The sequence below is a fragment of the Ursus maritimus genome, unplaced genomic scaffold (assembly GCF_017311325.1).
Source record: "Ursus maritimus isolate PB19 unplaced genomic scaffold, ASM1731132v1 scaffold_18, whole genome shotgun sequence".
Classification (NCBI taxonomy): domain Eukaryota; kingdom Metazoa; phylum Chordata; class Mammalia; order Carnivora; family Ursidae; genus Ursus; species Ursus maritimus.
Genome location: NW_024424230.1, coordinates 8,111,579 through 8,131,087, shown reverse-complemented (window position 1 = coordinate 8,131,087; position 19,509 = coordinate 8,111,579). Strand labels below are relative to the sequence as shown.

At 36.3% G+C, this 19,509-nt stretch overlaps 1 protein-coding gene across 1 annotated transcript in view; it reads left to right on the top strand.

Moving 5' to 3' along the window:
* The first annotated feature begins 620 nt into the window (after positions 1-620).
* Positions 621-19,509, top strand: part of DOK6 (docking protein 6) — a 187,529-nt gene continuing 168,640 nt past the window's right edge. The window contains exons 1-2 of the mRNA XM_040632353.1: positions 621-659; positions 7,847-7,954. Coding sequence (XP_040488287.1) covers positions 621-659; positions 7,847-7,954 — 147 coding nt within the window. The remainder of the gene's footprint in view (positions 660-7,846; positions 7,955-19,509) is intronic.

The window sequence follows — 19,509 nt, the reverse complement described above, 5'->3', positions numbered from 1 at the left end:
TCACTTACTTTATTTATTTATGTATTTATTTATTTTTATGACTGTATCCCCAGAACATAAAGCTCTCCAGTATTTGTGGAATGAATGGATGGGAGTGATTCTGGTATTGGTGTATATTTAACAGCAATTAAATTGAAAGATACCAAAGTTCATGTCTAGATTGAAATGATAGCTAAAGCAAAGTTCATCAGTGCATCACAGCATTAGGCTGTGTAGTAACTACTTTTTACAAAAGCAAAGTGTGCCTTTCACTAGTACCGTACGTATTTTGTGGGAGGACAGAGACCCAGGACAATGCACTTGCTCATAACATAAGCCTGCAGTAACTATTCCTGGATGGGCTTTGCTCATTTGTTCGTCTAATACAAGTTATAAATAAATAGTTGAATCCTATATCCCAAGTTATCATTCATATAGTGTCCTACTTTCAGAAGGGAATGCAAATATAAGCCACTCCCAGACATGCCACTTACTTCTATATGCTTTAAAATTTCCAGAGATGAAGTTTTTGTGACTTCCTTTAGTGCAGTGGATGCTCGGGTTGAACAGTTCCTACAGTCAGAAATTCTTCCAAGTTTCTGCTCAAATCCTCTTTGAGGTGGAGAGTTCATTACGTCAACATGATGGAAAAGGTCCATTATATCCGACTTTTGGTTAAGGTAGAGCTTCTGAATGAGTCCTAGCTAAATAACATAGTTATGGCTATGAATTAAAGCCAAGAAATCACCATTTACTTCACAGTGAGTACGAAATGGAGAAAAGATGTAAAATCACCTTGAAAAGAGAAAGCACTAAGGAAAAGAGATTGTTATGATGTAAAAGGGTTTCCATCGGATAGAAAGGAGTTAAAAGGGTATGTAATTATGGCAAGCTGGCCAGCTGGCTAATGCAGTAGAAAGCTGAGGCCGTGGAACATCTGGGGATTGTGGGGATTTCTGGAGTCCTGGCAACAACATGGAATTTTCTAGAAGAAAAACCTGAAGAGTACCCAGGAACCTGTTTGGTGAGCTAACTGGCATGTTTGGAAGATAACTCTGACAGAGAAGGTGAAATCAGTCAATCCCTCAGGAGAGAATAAAGCAGCTTCCTGAGCCATGATGGGGACAGGCAAGAGTGTCATCAGCTAAGGGACAGAACAGGAGGAAAATGCATCTTCTTGAAAGCAGTAAGTTCTGTTGCTAACCAGCCAAATGGTCCCTGCATCTTTAGATGCCCTTGAAGAGCCAGGCAGAAGAGACTGCACCATCCCCTCCCACATACTGCTTAATGAAGGGCATTTATTTATTTTGTCTCGTGGGACAAAAATAAAAATAAGGTACCTAATTTCATTTATGTGATTCTTTTTCATGGACTTGAAGAATTCATATCTTTCATTTATAAGCAAAATAAAACCTACTCCTTTATATATTTTTTTCTCTCAGAGGAGTGATTTCGTGGGCTCAAGCAGTCTTTTCTGCTGCTCTTCCTTGGAATTTCTCCAACATACTTATTATATAAGGCATCACTTCTAGGGTCTAAAGCAGAACATAGTACACTATTAAAATCCTGTTTGATGAACCGTAACAAAGAAGTGATTTCCTCATGCTTCTACTTATTTATGCTGCTAGTATGAAGGTTGTTTTTAGAATGCTGATTCATGCTGAATTTGACTTCACATTGACACGGAGTGAGTCTTGCAAAGTCTCAGCACCAGGGCCCTTTTTATTATTTACTCTGATGACAGAGCAAAACATTTTGAAAATCTGCATCGAACAAGAAAATAAAATGAAAAACCTCTGCCTTTATTAGCATTTATTAAATTATTCTTTCACTACTTTGAGTTTGAAAATTCAACTAGATCTCTAATCAAAATATAACTAGTCCAAATAGCTATGATGCATTTATTTTTCCCAATAAACTATTTGTTTTAATCTCTTTACTGTGAGATTTTCATTCGATTTTTGAAATATCAAAAGTAACTTACTGAGACAAACATAAATTGAGAAATTTCTTACTGTTGACCATGAAAGTGAAACAGTCAGTTATTTTACCAGCAAAATGCGTTTATTTGGGAAAAGAAGAGGAATTGCAATTTGAGACAAGCAAACTATCCTGAGTCACAGGCAGGTCCAGAGAACAAAGGAGAGAAACACCTAGTTCATAGAGGAAAAGGGGCTGTGGGAGGGGCCGTTATAATAAACAAGTCCATTGGAGTAAACTGAGAGTTCAGAGTATAGTGGCTCTTTATTGGCTGAGTTGTTACATCTCTCGCTGGCTGGGTTGTTGCCAGGCAAGGAGAAAATATTCCTTTCCTCTGCTGGGGTAGTAGAGTAGAGGCATTTCCCTATTGGGAATGCAAGGTGTTTCTTGTTGAGTGGTAGGGTGTCAGAGCTCCCCCTTCTGGCCTTTGACTTCATATTAAAAGAGATCTTTTATTCAGTTTGACCACAGGTACAGATCTGTGGATACGTCTCTGGACACTTTAAAAGTAAGGCAGCCAGTTATTTTTTCTACCAGAAAATGAGTTTATTTGGGAATAGGAGATGATTTGCAAGTCAGGATAAACAAGCTATAGAGAAAGCCACAGGCAGGTCCAACAGCAAAGGAGAGGGACATTACTTTATAAAGAAAAAGGACGAAGTTGGCAGGGTTGTTTTGAACAAAAGTCTGCCGGAGGAAGACGAGGAGGGTCCAGGCTGATGACGGTGTTTCATGGGCTGAATTGCCAGGCAAGGAAGGAAATGTTCCTTCCTCCTGTTGGACTGGTGAAGCAGTATTGGACTTGCCAGGTGGTACGTCTCCTCCTGTGAGGTCTGTAACTGACCAAGAGTGGTAGTGAGTGAGGGCTCCCTGTTCTGGCCTCCTGACTCCCATTTTAAGTGAGATTTTTGTGTAGTAATTTTCACACTGCAAAATACATGGTCGGTAGTCTCAAAACTGTTGAGATCATGAACAGCAAAAAAAGATCAAAGATCAGAGGGGTCTAGGGAGATAGGACAGCTAAATGCAATGTGGTGTCCTGGATTGGATCCCCAAACAGAATAAGATATTGGTGGAAATGCTGGTGATTTTTAAATAGACTCTTCAGTTTAGGTAGTAGTATTTTATCCATGTTGATTTCTTAGTTTTGAAAAATGTACCATGGTTATTTAGAATGTTAATATTAGGGGTAGCTGGGTAAAATCTATGTAGGAACTCTCTGTACCACTTTTAGAACTGTTTTGTAAACCTAACATTATTATAAAATAAGAAACTAATAATTTAAGGGCTTTCTGCTTGGTAAACAGTCTATTAAATTAAGTCTTCAACAATAATTTTTATCTTTATGTGGTTGCCTCTCTTAATGTAATAGCAAATAGATATTAATGAAAATACCCACTCTTTTTTCTTTATTATCAATTATTGGATTTATTCCATAGTAATACTGAGCGCCAAAGTGGAAACACTTATGCTTTCCAACTTATATTTAACTCATTTTGACATTTTAATAGAAAATAGCTGTAGTCACACAAGATGGGTATTACGGTCAGTGAGTGTGTTTCTGTGTTTCCATGAATATTATAAGGCTTCATTTGACATCATCATGGCTCCTGAGCTATGAGCAATGAAGTGCAAAGCGCATAGGGGAAAGCATTCTTCTGTAGGAACGAACCAAGGCCATATTATCAGGGATCTGGTCTCAATTCCATTCAAAGAGAGTTTTCCTACTTTAACTAGGATTCTAAATCCATTAATAAATAGGAGATAAATATTGAAAATCTATATACATCCCACTTTGCAAATGATACTTTTATTTATCTGCTCCAGTCCCTCAAATTTCTACTCTGATTCATGTAATTTATTCACTTCTACAATATTACTGCTATTGCAACTACATCCACTATCAACCATCACCACTTCTGCTAATAACAAATCTAAAAGTTTCTGTCTTGGTCAGCTTGGCCTGCCATGACAAAATACCATAAGCTAAGTGGCTTAAACAACAGACATTTATTTTCTTATAGTTCCGGAGGTTCGAAGTCCAAAATCAAGGTGCCAGCATGGTCAAGTTCTTGGGAGAACCCGCTTCCCATCTTTTAGATGGCCACCAGCTCACTGTGTGCTCACATGACTTCTTGTGTGTGTGTGGGAGCACAGGGAGAGAGAGAAAGAGCAGGCTCTGTAGGGTTTCTTCTTACAGGATCACTTATTCCATCCTGAGGGCCCCACCCTCATGACCTCATCTAAACCTAATTACATCCCAGAGGCCCCATCTCCAAATACCATCACACTGGGGGTTGAGGAATCCAACATGAGAATTTAGGAGGGGCATAGTTTAATCCATAACAGTGTTCAAAACCCAAGAGTTTCAGATAATAGTGTAAGGGCTATGCTTCAAACACATATTCTGGATACTTTCTGTGAGCTCTCTTATTAAATCCTCAAATAGCAAGTTCATTGATCTGAATTTATAGAAAAAGAAGTTAGATCTTAGAGAAGTTAAAATAATCCCTGCAAGACAAGACATTTAAAACAGCAGAATGTGCACTGAAAATCAAGATGCTCTGGTTAAAACACTATTTTCTGTATTCTAGGCATTACAATAGAATACCCTCAATTCCAATACAAATGTGTGGGATTTACACTAATGACTGAAATGACTCATTCTGGGCAAAAATTAATTCACACTGTATTGTGGAAGGAGTAATTTTAGAAAGAGAGTAAACTGATGAGGGTTTTTTTTCTATTTTTTTCAGCTGTGTGTTAATAAATGTAAATAGCCATATTGGTTAAGAATATCCAAACCATTGTGAAATTAACAGTAACTCACTTGCATTCAACACAGTATTTAGACGGCTTGTTAATAGTATATATAACAATTCCCATAATTGTTAGAATTATTTGAAACCTTTAAAAATATGTTGGTACAAGCAATGATTTTTACAATATATGTAAATATCCACAGTGGCAATGGATGTGCTGAGCAAAGTCTATTTCTAAGAGTATTTTATCTATTTTGGATTGTACCACCGTCTGTTAGTTCATGACTCCTCTGGAGCCTTACAGAGGCATGAGCTTTGTATATTTTATTTCTATTCACTGTCACAACAATCCTATGATACAGGCATTATTTTCCCACAAGCTAAGAGAAGGATATATGCTCAGAGGGTTCAGTGACCTGCCCTGAGTTACATGGCTCTCACAAGGGGCAGAGCTGGAATTCCAAGTCCAGTCTTCCTGGTCCATAGTCCGAGTTTCAGAGATCATCAATATATTCATTTTTATTTTTAAAAATCCTTGTATGGTGGTTTAATTGTTCTGGCTGCAGAATATTTGGATCTGAATATTCTGGATCTGAATTTTGTTAGAATTATGTGTCATTAATAAAACAAATGTCCTTACATATGACTTCGGCAAATTGCACCTACTTCGCAAGTTAAAGGAGACAGAGAGAGGAGCTGACCATGTACAGAACCTACTGTGCACTAGGATGTGGGCCCATCTTGGAGACTCTTGCCCCTGTCCCATGAGGTACCCTTCTCCACGAGACATTAAATAATTTGTCCAAGGTTACACAGCTAGTAAATGGCAAAACCATGATGTAAACCCATATGTTGGATTCTAAAACATTGGGTGAGGTCATTGTGAGGACGTTATTATCACCAGTTGGCCTGAGAGCTGGACCTCACCCTACCCCATCCGTGGAGGATACCTTCCACCCACCCTGCCTGTAGGCAGAGCCATTTCAAACACATGGTCTTGAGAGAGTGATGTGTTGTTGAGATCCTCTGGACTGAATGTGTGACTAAACCCCTCTAAGGCTTCTCTATGAATTTTTAAGATTTGGTGGTGGGGGCAGGGGTTGCTGAGATGTGCTTGTCTTGTGGCTACCCAAGACAAGACTTGTATGTGAGCTCCCTTGCTCCTTAAACTTGCCGCCTACCAACCTGGGGTGGCCTGCCTCAGTCTTGGGTATCTCCTTGCCCTCTATGGAAAGGGGCCAGTTTCAGATTTCGCCCAAGGAACTCCCGAATTTGCAAACTAACACAAAGCTTTATTCATTTTCCACTGTACCAAACCACCTTTTCTTATATGTTTGTGTTTTCTAAATGTATTACTTTAAGTTTACTTAAAATATAAAGACCTTTTTAAAGTTTAAAAGGCAGAATCTATAACGCTAAATAAACCCACATAGAATTGAGTTAAAGCCAAACAAACCATATGCTGATATTATATCATAACCAGCATTCACAATGATTTTTAATAATATTTTACCGTGGGGGTGCAGATCAGTAAGGGGCCAACAAGTAAATAACTAGCTGGAACACAGTGTGCTAAAAACAAGTGTGTAGGAGGAACAGCAGCAGACCTGGGGGGTAATTTAAGACCTTATTTCCAGATGTGTGGTTAGGAATCACATCACAGAGGAGGTGCATCTCACTCCAGCTAGAGAGGAGAACACACAGACGTGAGCCAGAGCTCAGGGTTATCCTTCAGATGCTTTTTGAAGCTAATAGGAAGAAGCTAAGAAAGGTAGCAAGAGTCAAGTGAAAGTGTGTGCATTGTTATTCTGTTGATTCTGTTTTTATGAGAGGACTTCTGTGTTAATTATTCTAAGAGTGCCTTTTAACATGGGAAACACTGTCTTCTAGTGAGTAATGAATGATGAACGCTCCAAAGAAATTATATTATCTGGCCAGTCTTAGAAAGAAAGAAAGAAGAAAGAAAGAAAGAAAGAAAGAAAGAAAGAAAGAAAGAAAGAAAGAAAAGAAGAAAAGAAAGAAAAAAAGAGGGAGGGAGGAAGGGAGGAAGGAATACAGTATAGCAATTTTGCAGTTTGACCAAAGAAATAGAAGAGAAATACAACAATCAAGGTCTCCTGAGTTTTCCCTCAGTGCATTCGTTTATGGCTATAGACAATATATACTCCAACAAAACTGTGCTAAATGTTGAAATTTAAAATTGTGGCCACTTTGCATTTCTAGACCTTTCCAATTACTGAAAGGAGACTCGTTTTATTACTTTGCCTTAAGTACCTGGGGAGGGAGGGTGACAGAGGGGGCATCATGTGACAAGCTCAAGGTCCGATATTAATTAGTCCTATAAACAAGGGCAGAGTCCAGGAATGACGGCATGTGTGTGTGGAATTAGTGGTCCTGCTTTTTTTTACCAAAGCTGAAGAGATGTGTGTTCAGACAGAAGTGTGTTCAAATCCTGCCACGGTCACTAAATCCTAAAATGGGGATAAACTACCTCATGTAGTAGGTATGAGGATTAAATATGTATGTAAATGTTTAGATGTATTGCATATAATAAGCATTTAACAAATGCTAGTTACTGAAAAAATATGAAAGGGTAAGGCAGATGTTTCCATTATAAAAACACATATCTTCCTGCTTTCTAAATTAAAAATGAATATTTGGTCTTTTAAAGTAAATTAATCCTACAAGGCAAGTTAATTTTTAAATGTGGTGATTTTTGAAAGATAGAAAATTGAGCATTATGAAAGTGCTTGATCTTATAAATTGTGACTGCATTATCATGGAAAACAGAGAATCGCCCTGTCACTGGCATGCTGAGATAAATATTTTATATGGTATTGACACCAGATGATCTAATCAGATTAAAGACCATTGATGAAGCTAGCACATTGAAAACCTCATAACAAAATCTTTCCACAAAAAAGTCATTTTTATATTAAATGTTATATTTTTTAAAGTTCACTGTAATTTTAATGAATAACCTGGTTAGGACTCAAAAACTGTTCTCTCTGTAAGTACATTAAAAGAAAAAATTCTTTCCAATGGATTAATTGAATAGATAAATTCCTGGCATTACAAAACTCACGCGAAAAGATAGATAATCAGATTCCTTCATTTGCTTTCAGATTTTCAGACGATGCTGGTTGGTTTTCAAGAAGGCTTCTAGTAAAGGACCCAGAAGGCTAGAAAAATTTCCGGATGAAAAGGCAGCGTATTTCAGAAACTTTCATAAGGTAAGTCACAGAGTTCGGAATCGCTAGGGAATAAGTGGACCCTTGGCAACAACTCGTGGAGACATTTCTTTTGATAGATGAAATCTGCGGGCAAAAATGCATGACCAGTATAAAATGTCCCTGTTCTGATAAAATGCAAAAGTTATTTTTCTCCTTTCTTTTAATCATCTGCTGTAAATGCCAGTGGTACCTCGGCAAAATGAAAGACTTATTTTTATTGCTACTTTGCGAGATGAGATGACTCATAATTCAACCACATCATTTCCCAACGTGCTGAGTAGACATTTTCCCTCTGTTCAGGTTAATTGTGCGTTTGTTACTTTGATTTAAACTGTGGGCAATATTGAGGAGATAAAACGTTGGAGGCTGGTGTTAGCCGTACTAACGACTCTGCTAATGTGCGTAGTAGTTGCTGTTTATAGCTTTAACAAGAAAGGACCATCAAATATGCTGATGTGTAGGATGTGGCCATACATTCTGTGAATGAAATATCAATTTACTAAGGATTGAAAGTGTGTAGGAAATAACCCTAGAATGATGTTAAATATGCCGCCTAAAGTGGTCTTCGGTGATACCAGCAAAACGCAGTGAAGTATTTGATAATTACGTGGAGAATTCATGGACAGAACTCAGAATTGTGAAGCGGTATGATTGTTTGTTGACGAAAGGCCTCGATAAAGCTCCATAAAGACTCTAATTCCTCATGGTTGGTAATATAGAGTAAGCTACCGTGAATTATGTGATGATTTTGTGGAGTTTATTGTATGTGATATGTTGTCTAATTCCTCCTTTTATTAAAAACAGAGTGCTTGCCAGGGGTTGGGGGTGGGAGTGCTAAACGGATGTAGCACAGAGGGTTTTAGGACAGTGAAACGGTCCTTCACAACAGCATCATGGTGGATGTATGTCATTAGACATTTGCCCAGATGTGTAGAATGTACTATACCGAGCATGAACCTCACTGTAAAATATGGACTGTGGGTGATTATGTTGTGTCAAAGTAGATGCATCAGTTGTAACAAATGTCCCAGTCTGCTGTGGGATGTGGATAATGGGGGGGGGGCTGTGCATGTGTGGAGGCAGGGGCTATAGGGACATCTCTGCACCTTCTGCTGGATAGGGCTGTGAACCTAAAACTGTCTAAAAAATAAAGGTTATTTAAAAAAATAGATTTTTCTACAACACGTACTAATTCTATTACACAAATATCTAGCCATCATTTATATTATATTTGAAACTCTATCTGAGGGCTTAGCATTGGAATTCTTTATGAGGGATTCTATATATTCTGTATATTAATATAGACTTGCTATCAGAGAATCTGAGTTCAAGTTCCTGTCCAGTCACTTACTAGCTTATGGGAGTTTGGTTTTCTCATGAGTATGTATTACATTACATGTCTCCTTTGAACACTGTTTGAGATAGGGTATCAAAGAACAAACAGCACAGTGGTGCCTATTCTAATTATATGAAAAATTATATGACGTCTTAAGTTTTACTGGTATTTTGTATCATGGTTATGATCATGGCAATATTTTTAAACCTGATTTAATGAAAAACTACAAAGTTGTGAAATGTGAGTTTTAGTTTTTGAGTAAAATTCTGAAAGACTGAGCACACTGTATACTCTGGATTCCTAATCAGAACCCCTGCCCGCTGGTCAGTGGTGGATGCTGGCTGGATGCTGTTCGAACACTCATGACTCAGGCACAATACTCAAGAAGGAAAAAGATCATCCTGGAAAATAGATTGTGGAGAAAGATCAAGAATCTTAATCACTTGTGTGTGTGTGTGTGTGTGTGTGTGTGTGATGAGAACATTTAAGATCAACTCTCTTATCAACTTTCAAGCATATAATATAGTATCATTAACTATAGTTACCATGCCGTACATTAGATTTCTGGAACTTATTCATTTTATCCTCTAGCCAGTGGTGATGGAGATACTAACTAATCTTGTTTTAGTAATCATTTCACAATGTACATATGTATCAAAAGATCACATAGTATACCTTAAGTTTACATAATGTTATATACCAATATCTCAATAATAGAGCTGGAATAAAAAAATCTTAACAACATTACACAGTGGGTAGGATTGTAGGCTCTGGAATTGAGCTCCCATATTTAAGAGCTGGGTGTACTTGCATACGCTACTTAATTTCCATGTACTTAATTTTCCTCCACTGACAGATTAAGACTATAATAATATAACAGATTATAACACAAAAAGTGTTATTGAAGGAATAAAATAGTACTATACGTATATAATGAGATTAAATATAACAAGCTGTTATTAATTAATTAAATTTTATAGCTAAGTACGTAACTACTTACCTGGCATATAGTAAATTGCAGTAAATGTTAGCCATTTTTAGTCTAGGTTAGATGTGATGGTGACTTGGGTGAAGATGTTAGTGTTGGAGCTGGAGGTGGAAGGACACATTTTGGATATGGTTGGTGAACACTGGCAGGATGTACTTCAGGATTAGATGGGGGTGTTAGTGAAAGGTATGTGGGACTCAAGGAGATTCCTGAGTTTGGGTTTGAGCAAACAGAAGAGGATGGTGTGATCCATGAAGATAGAAAAGACTAGAAGAGTGAGCTTTGAGTAAAAATCACAAGCCTTCACTGATCGGATGTAGAAGAAATGGAAGAGAGAGGAGTAGGAGTTGCTGTCTTTCCAGACTGGGTGACAGATGAGTGGTCATGCTGTCACAGAGACAGGGACCCTGTGCGGAGGAGAGGTTTTCAGTGGTGAAGAGAAGGCATTCTCAGCATGTTAGATTCGGTTTCTTTATGGTACATCCAGATAGATATTTTCATTCAACAGTTAGAACCACAGCCAGACTGTAGTGCGGAAGCCCAGGAGATCTACTGAATGGTGATGTTAAGGTGGGTGTATATTAATGTGAAAGCTTGATCAGTGCAAAATAAAACTCTTTCCTCTACAAGACGTGGACTTTGGTACCAGCCTTACGGGGACATTCAGGGTGTTTTACAGGTATTTCAATTCTAAGTTTATCAAGAGTTACAAATCAAAAAAGTTGACACTTGACTTAAACCCCAGCTAATCCAAAAAATGATAGAAAATTACGAAAAGTGGCACTTGAAAGAAAATGCTAGTGAAATAAATGTTAAAATACTAAACAGTAAAATTTAGAGTAATTATTGAGACTGCTTAACTAGAACTTCCCAAATGAAAGTTTTAACAATTCTAAAGAGAGAATTGTTTATGTTACCAAAAAGAAAACCATGAAAAATACTGGCATTTGAAAAGGGGAAGAGGAGAGAAGACAGGACCTCAGAGGCTGTGTGGCCGGCTCTTCCCTGAGGCTGCCCCTCCCTGTGAGGACGCCACCCGAGAGGTCAGATGGCATTAATTTGTCCCAGCCCTAAACAACCAGCCATCAAGGCAAAATAGCAGTCACGAATGCTTGTGATATTTTTATCACGACATATATATACTTTCGCTTCTGTAAAATCAGAGTGAACCATCACTTCCCATGGCTTCTTCCATTTGTAGAATCATGAATCCTTTTTTTTGAGGAAAGCTGTAAATTTCTCAGCTCCCTCTGGTGCTCAGGTAGATAAAGGAAGATCTCCTTATGAAAAAGACTGATATATTTAAAATCTTTTTTTTTTCCTTTGAGCAATTAATGGTCAGTTCAAATCTTGGATCCCCAGAATTGGGAAAAAAAAATCTTCATTTTCAAGAAAAGCTTAAAATAGACTAGTGTGGATTTCCCCAGTTGTTGTATTTATTAATTATTAAGTACTTTAAACTTGTTATTGGTCAGTTATTTTGATATGCCCTAAAATCTGCTATAGTCCTCAATAGCAATAAATCAAAATAATCAAATGAGTGAAATGTGTCCAACCTTAGTGAGGGACTTATGAAAAATAGCTAAGGACAGAATTATTTCTTTGCCAACTTTTAACTTTGTGCTATGCTCTGTCTGGAGCATACGTATTGTAAAGCTTATGAGTATTAATGGTAACATTTAGACATTTGATATGTTTACTGTGAGAGAGATCTTGCTGCATAAATCAATTCTTATATGAAACTGCTATAAAATGGTATATACTTTTTTTTTTTTTACTTCTTGGTAGAAAGAAATTTGAAATTCAAATCACTAGCTGCCGAAGGAAGTTATTAAAAATGCATTAGGGTTGAAAATGTAGCTGTATATAATTGTCATAACAGATATTCAAAACAAATTTATCCTCAATGAAAACTGAACTAAAGCAATTTACATAGAATCAGCTAATAAATTTTCCTTAATTTTCTAAGCAGATGAAAAAGAAACAGTTCATAGAAATTTTAATAAAATAAATATGAGTGCTGTCTGTAGGGAGGAAAGTATAAATAAAATCCCTGAGAAGGATGAATGAAGATGGAACGATGTGGATTTCCTATGAGGAGGACTACATGATGCCAGAAAAGCAATGCCTGTATGGGGACCAATCTTATTTCTAAATCCCCTACAACCTGACACTGAAAACATCATTTTGTTCTACCTGCTCTACTCCTTTTTGGAGTTGTCAGTATTTATCTTCATGTGAAGCAAACACCTGTGAAATTTGGGGAAAAGATGAAGACATCCTTATGAAAAACAGCCACCTGGAAATATATCCTTAAAGATAGGAGCAAAACCATAGTTTAGTGTGTAAACAGCACATGTGAACGGTGTGTTATGTTGAACGCTTTCATTTTGATTTCAGTGGCTCTCTGCTTGGATGAGCACACGGTCGGTGTGATGTGAAGGGTGTTCAAAGGTTTGGTGTCTCTTAAAATGTCTGCTGGAAGGTCCCAGAGTGATAATCGTTCACAGTAGGGTATCTTATTCATTTGTTCATTCATTCATTCATTCATTCATTCATTTATTCATCCAACTGTAATCTCTTATGTTGAAGAGGTCTTAGTTGTTTTTTTTTTTTTTTTTTTTTTAATATAAGCTCCTATTAACACACACCTTGGTTCCTGGGACAGTCACACGTTAACCCATGATCATTTTTTTATTGTTTTATTCATACTATCTGGTCACATGCTAATGACTCAGAAAAGATTCAAAGAAAGGGAATATGAAAAGTTGGTTCTTATGTAGGATAGAAGGAAGGGGTAAAATGCCCACAGCATGGTATGTCACCTTTGTAGTGTCTCTGACAGAGATGGGTGGGCCTTGGGAATGGGCAACTCTGAAGTCAGAGACGAGCAGGAGAGATCAGGTGGTAAGACCCACACATGGAGGGCATCAGCAAAGTTATGATTTCAAGATAACAGGGAACTTCCAGAGTTAAACTTGATGTTTGTAATATTTGAATCAAGGTCCATTATGATTTTACAATATCTAAGATATCTCCAGTAAGCATCAGTCTGTTCAGGTTAAGCATGCCACGGAAAATAGATCACTTGGCAATCAGAATTTTTGTTCATAACCTGTGGCCCCATAGCAGATATCTGTTCACTGAAAAATAAGGAATCGGACTCTTAGAAAATACCCATAAGACTGGGCTTGACTTAGAGTATATAGAAGTATGATTTATGTTAGCAAAATTATTGTCTTTATTCGACTTTTTAAAACTATCCAGTTGTGTGTGAGGCAATCATCCTTAATGGTACTACATCAGAAAAAATGGTAGTGTGACTTAAACAGTATCTTTCTCTCACTCTACTATCCGTAAAATGTAAGTAATAGCATAGCTCACAAGATGAGGTGATAATTTCATATACGATACTACATAACCCGTAAAACAAGTGTGTTTGTACAAGTCATTTCTGCCTCAGATTTTGCGTCTTTGAAGCCAGGGAAATAATTCATACCAACTTTAGAACAATTTTGAGACCAATTTGCTTGATAAAGTAACTTGTAATTTCCAACATGTCATTTTACATGGTAAATCAGATAGTAATTTGAGAAATAATATTCAATAGCACAACCCCGTTATGACTATTTCCATCATTTGAGAAGCATTTTTACATTTATTTAATGGATTTAGATCCAACACTCTTTATTATTTCAGAATACCATCAGTACATTTTGGGTTTAAAAATCTCTCTTTTACCCAGCGTCTGGCTAATTGTGCAGTATCTGACAGATGCAACAGGAGACGTGCTTATTGTACAATGTTCACTGAGGATAAATTGTTTTTCTGTCATTAATGGAAAATTACATATTATTCCACAAATAATGAATGCATATTCATTTACAACTTAGGATTTGAAAAATATTTCAGTGAGAATTATTCTTGAATTAATACTTTTACCTCACCATGAATATCTATCTAGAAACTTTTATTTTGTAACGAGCAATGCTGTTTCATATTTACTTAATTTATATAATATTTTAAAATATTAAGGTCTTTATACTGCTAATACTTCTACAAAAAACAAAGATAGAATTTGAATATGCCATCAATACTCCAAGAATACAAATCAGTAGCAGCCATTAAACTGATTTTAAAGATTAGAGAGCAAGTTCTTAATTTAGGGAACTGTGGGTTTTGAGATTCAGTGGAATTGCTTGTTTTGATGATAACGGATGCATTTGTTCTACTCAGTGTCATTGTCACACATAATGTGACCTCCTGAAGAAATGGCGGAATTCTTGCTACGCAGTGTCCAAGGAAATAAGATTTTGTTTGTTTGTTTGTGTGGTTTGCTTTTTTGTTTTGAGACAAAGAGAGAATGAGAAAGAGAGATCATGTTTGCTTAAAAATGCAAATATTTTCTCCTACTTCTCCTTTTCTCTATCTTTTAATCGAGTTAATCGTATTACAAATCCAGTGTACTAGAAAATTAAATTTTAACCTGATTTGCAGTAGCCTGGAATTTTCCACTAATCCTTTCTATCCTCTTGTGAACAGATTGTCTTGGTGTAAGCTTGGGGCTACCATGATATGTTCCTGGTCTTAGAGCTGGTACAGCCACCTCTGATAGTGGTCCAAAAAGTCAACTTTTCTTTTATTCCATTTCCGTTTTGCAAATAAACTAATGTGGTTGGACCCATCATTATTCCCAAAGGTTGCAGTTCCATCCCAAACAATAATTATAGTACAGTTTTCATTTTCTATTGTTGTACAACAAATTACTACAAATTCAGGGGTTCAAAAGACACCCGTTTATGAGCTCACAGCTCTGTAGGGCAAAAGGTAGAGTATGGCTGGTTTCTCTGCTGGGGGTTTCATGGGCCCTGAAGTTAATTGCACTGAGTTATCTGGTGACTCTAGAGAAAAGTCCGCTTCGAAGTTCCTAACGTAGTTGGTGATCTTAGTTCCCTAGAGCTGCAAGACTGACGCCCCTGTTTCTTTGCTGGTTGTCAAGAAGGGACTGCTGTCAGCATGAGGCTGCCTGAAATCCTCGATATCCTTGGTTCTTTCCCTCTCCAGCATGGCACAGGCACAACAAATTTTCTCAAGCTTTGACTCTGCCTTGTCTTCTGTGACCAGCTGGAGAAAAAAACTCTGCTTTTAAAAAGTTCCTGTGACTAGGTCAGGTACACCTGGAGTCGCTGTGCTGTGATCTGACTTTAGTGGTGTATCATTTAAATTTGGGGGGTGGGTTGTTTTATTTTTAACTTTTGTTTTATTTTTAATTTGGGAGAGAATTTTTTAGGTTGGTAAAGTGAGACAGCCACTTCTCCTTCCTGGTGTGTAGGAGGCCTATACATTAAAAGCATGGTATTTGAAGTGAAGCGTGATGTGACTTCGACATTTCAAGCATGGGGTTTAATTTAATTAATTGCTAATTCAACACCCATTTGTAACTCACTTCTTGCTTTTCCATCTCCACCATAGAGATGAAAAAACTAGATGATCACTTTTTTTACACTTCCTGCAGTTAGAAAGGTACATTTCTGGCTAATGAAATATCAATTTAAGCCTGCTAGAAAGTATAGAAAGGATTTTGTGTTCTGATATGGCCAGCAATGTCCCTTATTCCTTTTTCCTAAATGGAAAGCATGATGGTTGGAAATGCAGCAGCCATTCTGCACCCATGATGAGATGGGCTTAAGAGAAATGTAAAGAGAAAGACAAATGTTTGGGTTTGAGATGCTTCCTCTAATATCATAAACCACTGGACCAATACTAATAACTGCCTACTTCAGACTTCTTATGTGAAAAAAATACGTCCTGTTTGTTCAAATCAGTGTCTAGCAAACTTTTATCTGTAAAGGGCTGGATAGTAAAAATTTTAGACTTTCCAGATCCTAAGGTCTTTGTTGCAATTCTTCAACTCTGCACCATGGTACATTAAATAGCCAGAGACAATATGTAAACAAATGGCTACGGCTTTGTTCTGATAAGACTTTGTTTACATAAACAGGTGGTAGACCACATTTGGCCTAGAGGCCACAGTTTATATCCCTCGAGATTTCAATCAATGTTTATTGGGTTCTTCTATTACTTGAAACTATATATATTTTTAATTTTTCTTTTAAGCAAAAAATAGTAATGCTGGATATTATGTCTAGATGCTATAAGTGTATAGATAAACCTTAGCTAAACATGATTGGTAGTTAACTAACGGATCCCACCTGGAATTGGTCATAAGCTTAGGAAAGTAACCATAATCTCCTTCAGCTTTTTTATATTCTTTGGAATGATGTATATAAATGATCACACCAATACTCTTTTCCACTCTGCGTCCGTTACTAGAGGAACATAATTGGGCCCATTAGTTATGTTAAGTGTTATCATATACCAAGCCATAGACAGCCAGGCTAAGACTAATTCGGAGCATAGGTAAATTGTAATAGGCATGTAATTGTTAATAGTGGTTGACTTGCTAGAATTTCACACATCATGCAGCTGACTCTTTTTTGGGGGGGAGTGCATTTTCCTCCCTCCTTCTCTCCCTCCCTCCTTCCTCCTTCTGTTTCGGGTATACTAGGACTTAGCTGCAGGCTGAGTTAATTTTATTGCTTGATGGCTGCTATCATCATCCCTTTCTGTAATATTTGATCGATCTGTTTTATTCCCATCCTTAACTCCATTTATCCCCCCTCCTCTATAGATAATCATAATATGTTTGATGGGAAACTGTAGGATTCTTATAAATGGGTACTGTTGATTTCTTGAACATGTACTGCATTGTTAATTCACTTCAGTACTGTTGTATTATAACTTTCTGTGTTTCTTATTTTTATTCATGCTGCATTATGGCTTTTAAGACCTATTTGCATTTCTATGTGTCCATTTTGCCAGTTGCTTCTAACTGCTACATGATACCCCATAGTTTGCATCCATTATATTTTACTTTTCCATTTTCCTGGTGACAGAAACTAGATTGCTAGAACTTCTCATTATCTCAAACAATACAGTAATTAAGATTTCTGTACTGTGCTTTTATGACCCAATGTGAGAAATTTTCTAGGATATATAAAAAGAATGAGATCATTGTGTTAAGGATACATGAATACTTAAATATGTATTGCCAGATGACTTTCCAGAACGCATCTCCATTCTTCACATCCACTGGATGTGTTAGGGTTCTGTATTCTCACATTCTCATTGATCTTTTCCATTATTTATTGACTTTTCCAAATCTGATGAGTATAAAGTGATATGCAGTTGTGCTTTAGCATGCATTTTTCTATTTCCAGTTAATTGAAAAATTCTCCCTATGTCTATTTGCTTTTGGGGTTTATTCTTCCAGGAATTCCCCAGTCATATCGTTTGTCCACTTTCCTACTAGAGCTCCGGCATTTTTCTTGCTGTTTTGTGAGTATTCTTTGTCTATTCTAAATATTAGATTACGTTACTATTAGACATTGTAAATAATTTCTCACCTCTGTCATCTGTCTATAACTTTATGGAGTCGGCACGAAACCAATATTTGCAAATTTGGATGTTTCAAACTTTTCATGAGTTGGGCTTCATTTGGTCCCTTCTTTAAGAAGTCCTTACCTACCCCATATGTCATGAAGATATTATCCTACATTTTATTCAGTTAACATTCTAGTTTTGCCTTTAATATTTTTGCCTTTCATCTATCCAGTATCCAGATTTGGATATGGAATTAAATTTTTTAAAATACTCGGGGTGAGTTTTCATTAGTCCATATTAAACTTTCTGTCCTCTCAATTATTATGGTGGCATACATTACACACACATTTTTCTCTGATTTCTGTATTCTGTGCTACTTGTTTGTTCCAACACCATTATGCATCTTGTTTTAAATTACCATGGTATCACACGGTGTTGGGACATTTGGTAGGGCATTTGTTCCCCCCACACACTCGGTTCTCATTTTCTGAAGTTACTTTAGCAATTTGTCTCAGAACATTTAATGCCCTTTTTTTACTCAGCTTCTCTTTTAAGGTTTAAATTTTTCTCCACAAAATCCCTCAATACTTTATAGTTTTTCTTGTTCTTGTGAAGGTATTATTTTATTTTATATTCTAATTAATGATTACTAGTGTGGAGAAAGCCTGTTGGTTTTTTGTGTTTACTATCATTGACAGTATTTTTGAATGCTTTTGTTGTTTTGAATAGTGTATTTTTCTGTTGACTCTGTTAGTGTTTATATGTCAGTCGTCATTGCATGCAAATATTGATAGTTTCATTTATATCTTTCCTTGTCTCTTCCTTCCTTCCTTTTTTTTTTTATCCTTTCCTTATTTTCTAGGATTTTCTGTTTATATTAAGGCAGTGATAGCATACTTTGCCATGTTTCTACTAACAAATGGAACGTGTCTAATGCTTATGTATGAAGTAAATATTTTTTGGTACTTCACCTTTAAACAAAGAAAATTCCTTTCCATTCTTGATACAGCCAAGAGTTATTTTCTCACAAAAGATGTTGAACCTAATCAATGATGTAATTTTTTATCTGCTGAAGTAATCATGTGATTTTTCTCATGTAGTCTGTCAGTTCTGAGAAATATATTTGGACACTTTCTGATGTGAACTATACTTTTACTCCTCAAATAAACCTTACTTGCATGTTGGGATTTGTTTTTCATTAGTAAGTAAAATGTAACCATATGACTTTTTTGTATTTTTCGTATCTTATTTTGGAATCAATATTAGCGCAGACTCAGAAAGCAAAAGCAGGTGTTTTGCTTATATTTTTCTCCTGGAATATCTTGCAGAGATATCTTGCAGAGAATATCTTAATTAATCATTAATTAATCATACCTTGCAAGTTTGGTAAAGCTCAATTATGAAGGAGTCTAGAAATGGACTGTTAGCAGATGAGCTATTGTTTTTTTTCAAGTTTTCTAACTTTTTTTCTGCCACCTTTTTGGCATTTTATATTTTTCTAGATATTTATCCTTTCATCTATGTTTCCAAACAAATAGTATTCATTTGTTTGCAAGCTTCTTGTTAATATACCAATATTTAATTCTTATTATGAAAGCTTAGGACTTAAGCATGGAGAGATTGAGATTTATTAACTGTAAAAATTTTAAAATTAGTAAAATACCCATCTTCTTTTCTTACTAGAAAAATAAGTATTCTCTATACTAATAAAGTGATAGTGAATAAGGTTAAGTAAATAAGAAATAATAAAGTTAATAAAATAAACATTTTATTAAACCAATTCCTAAA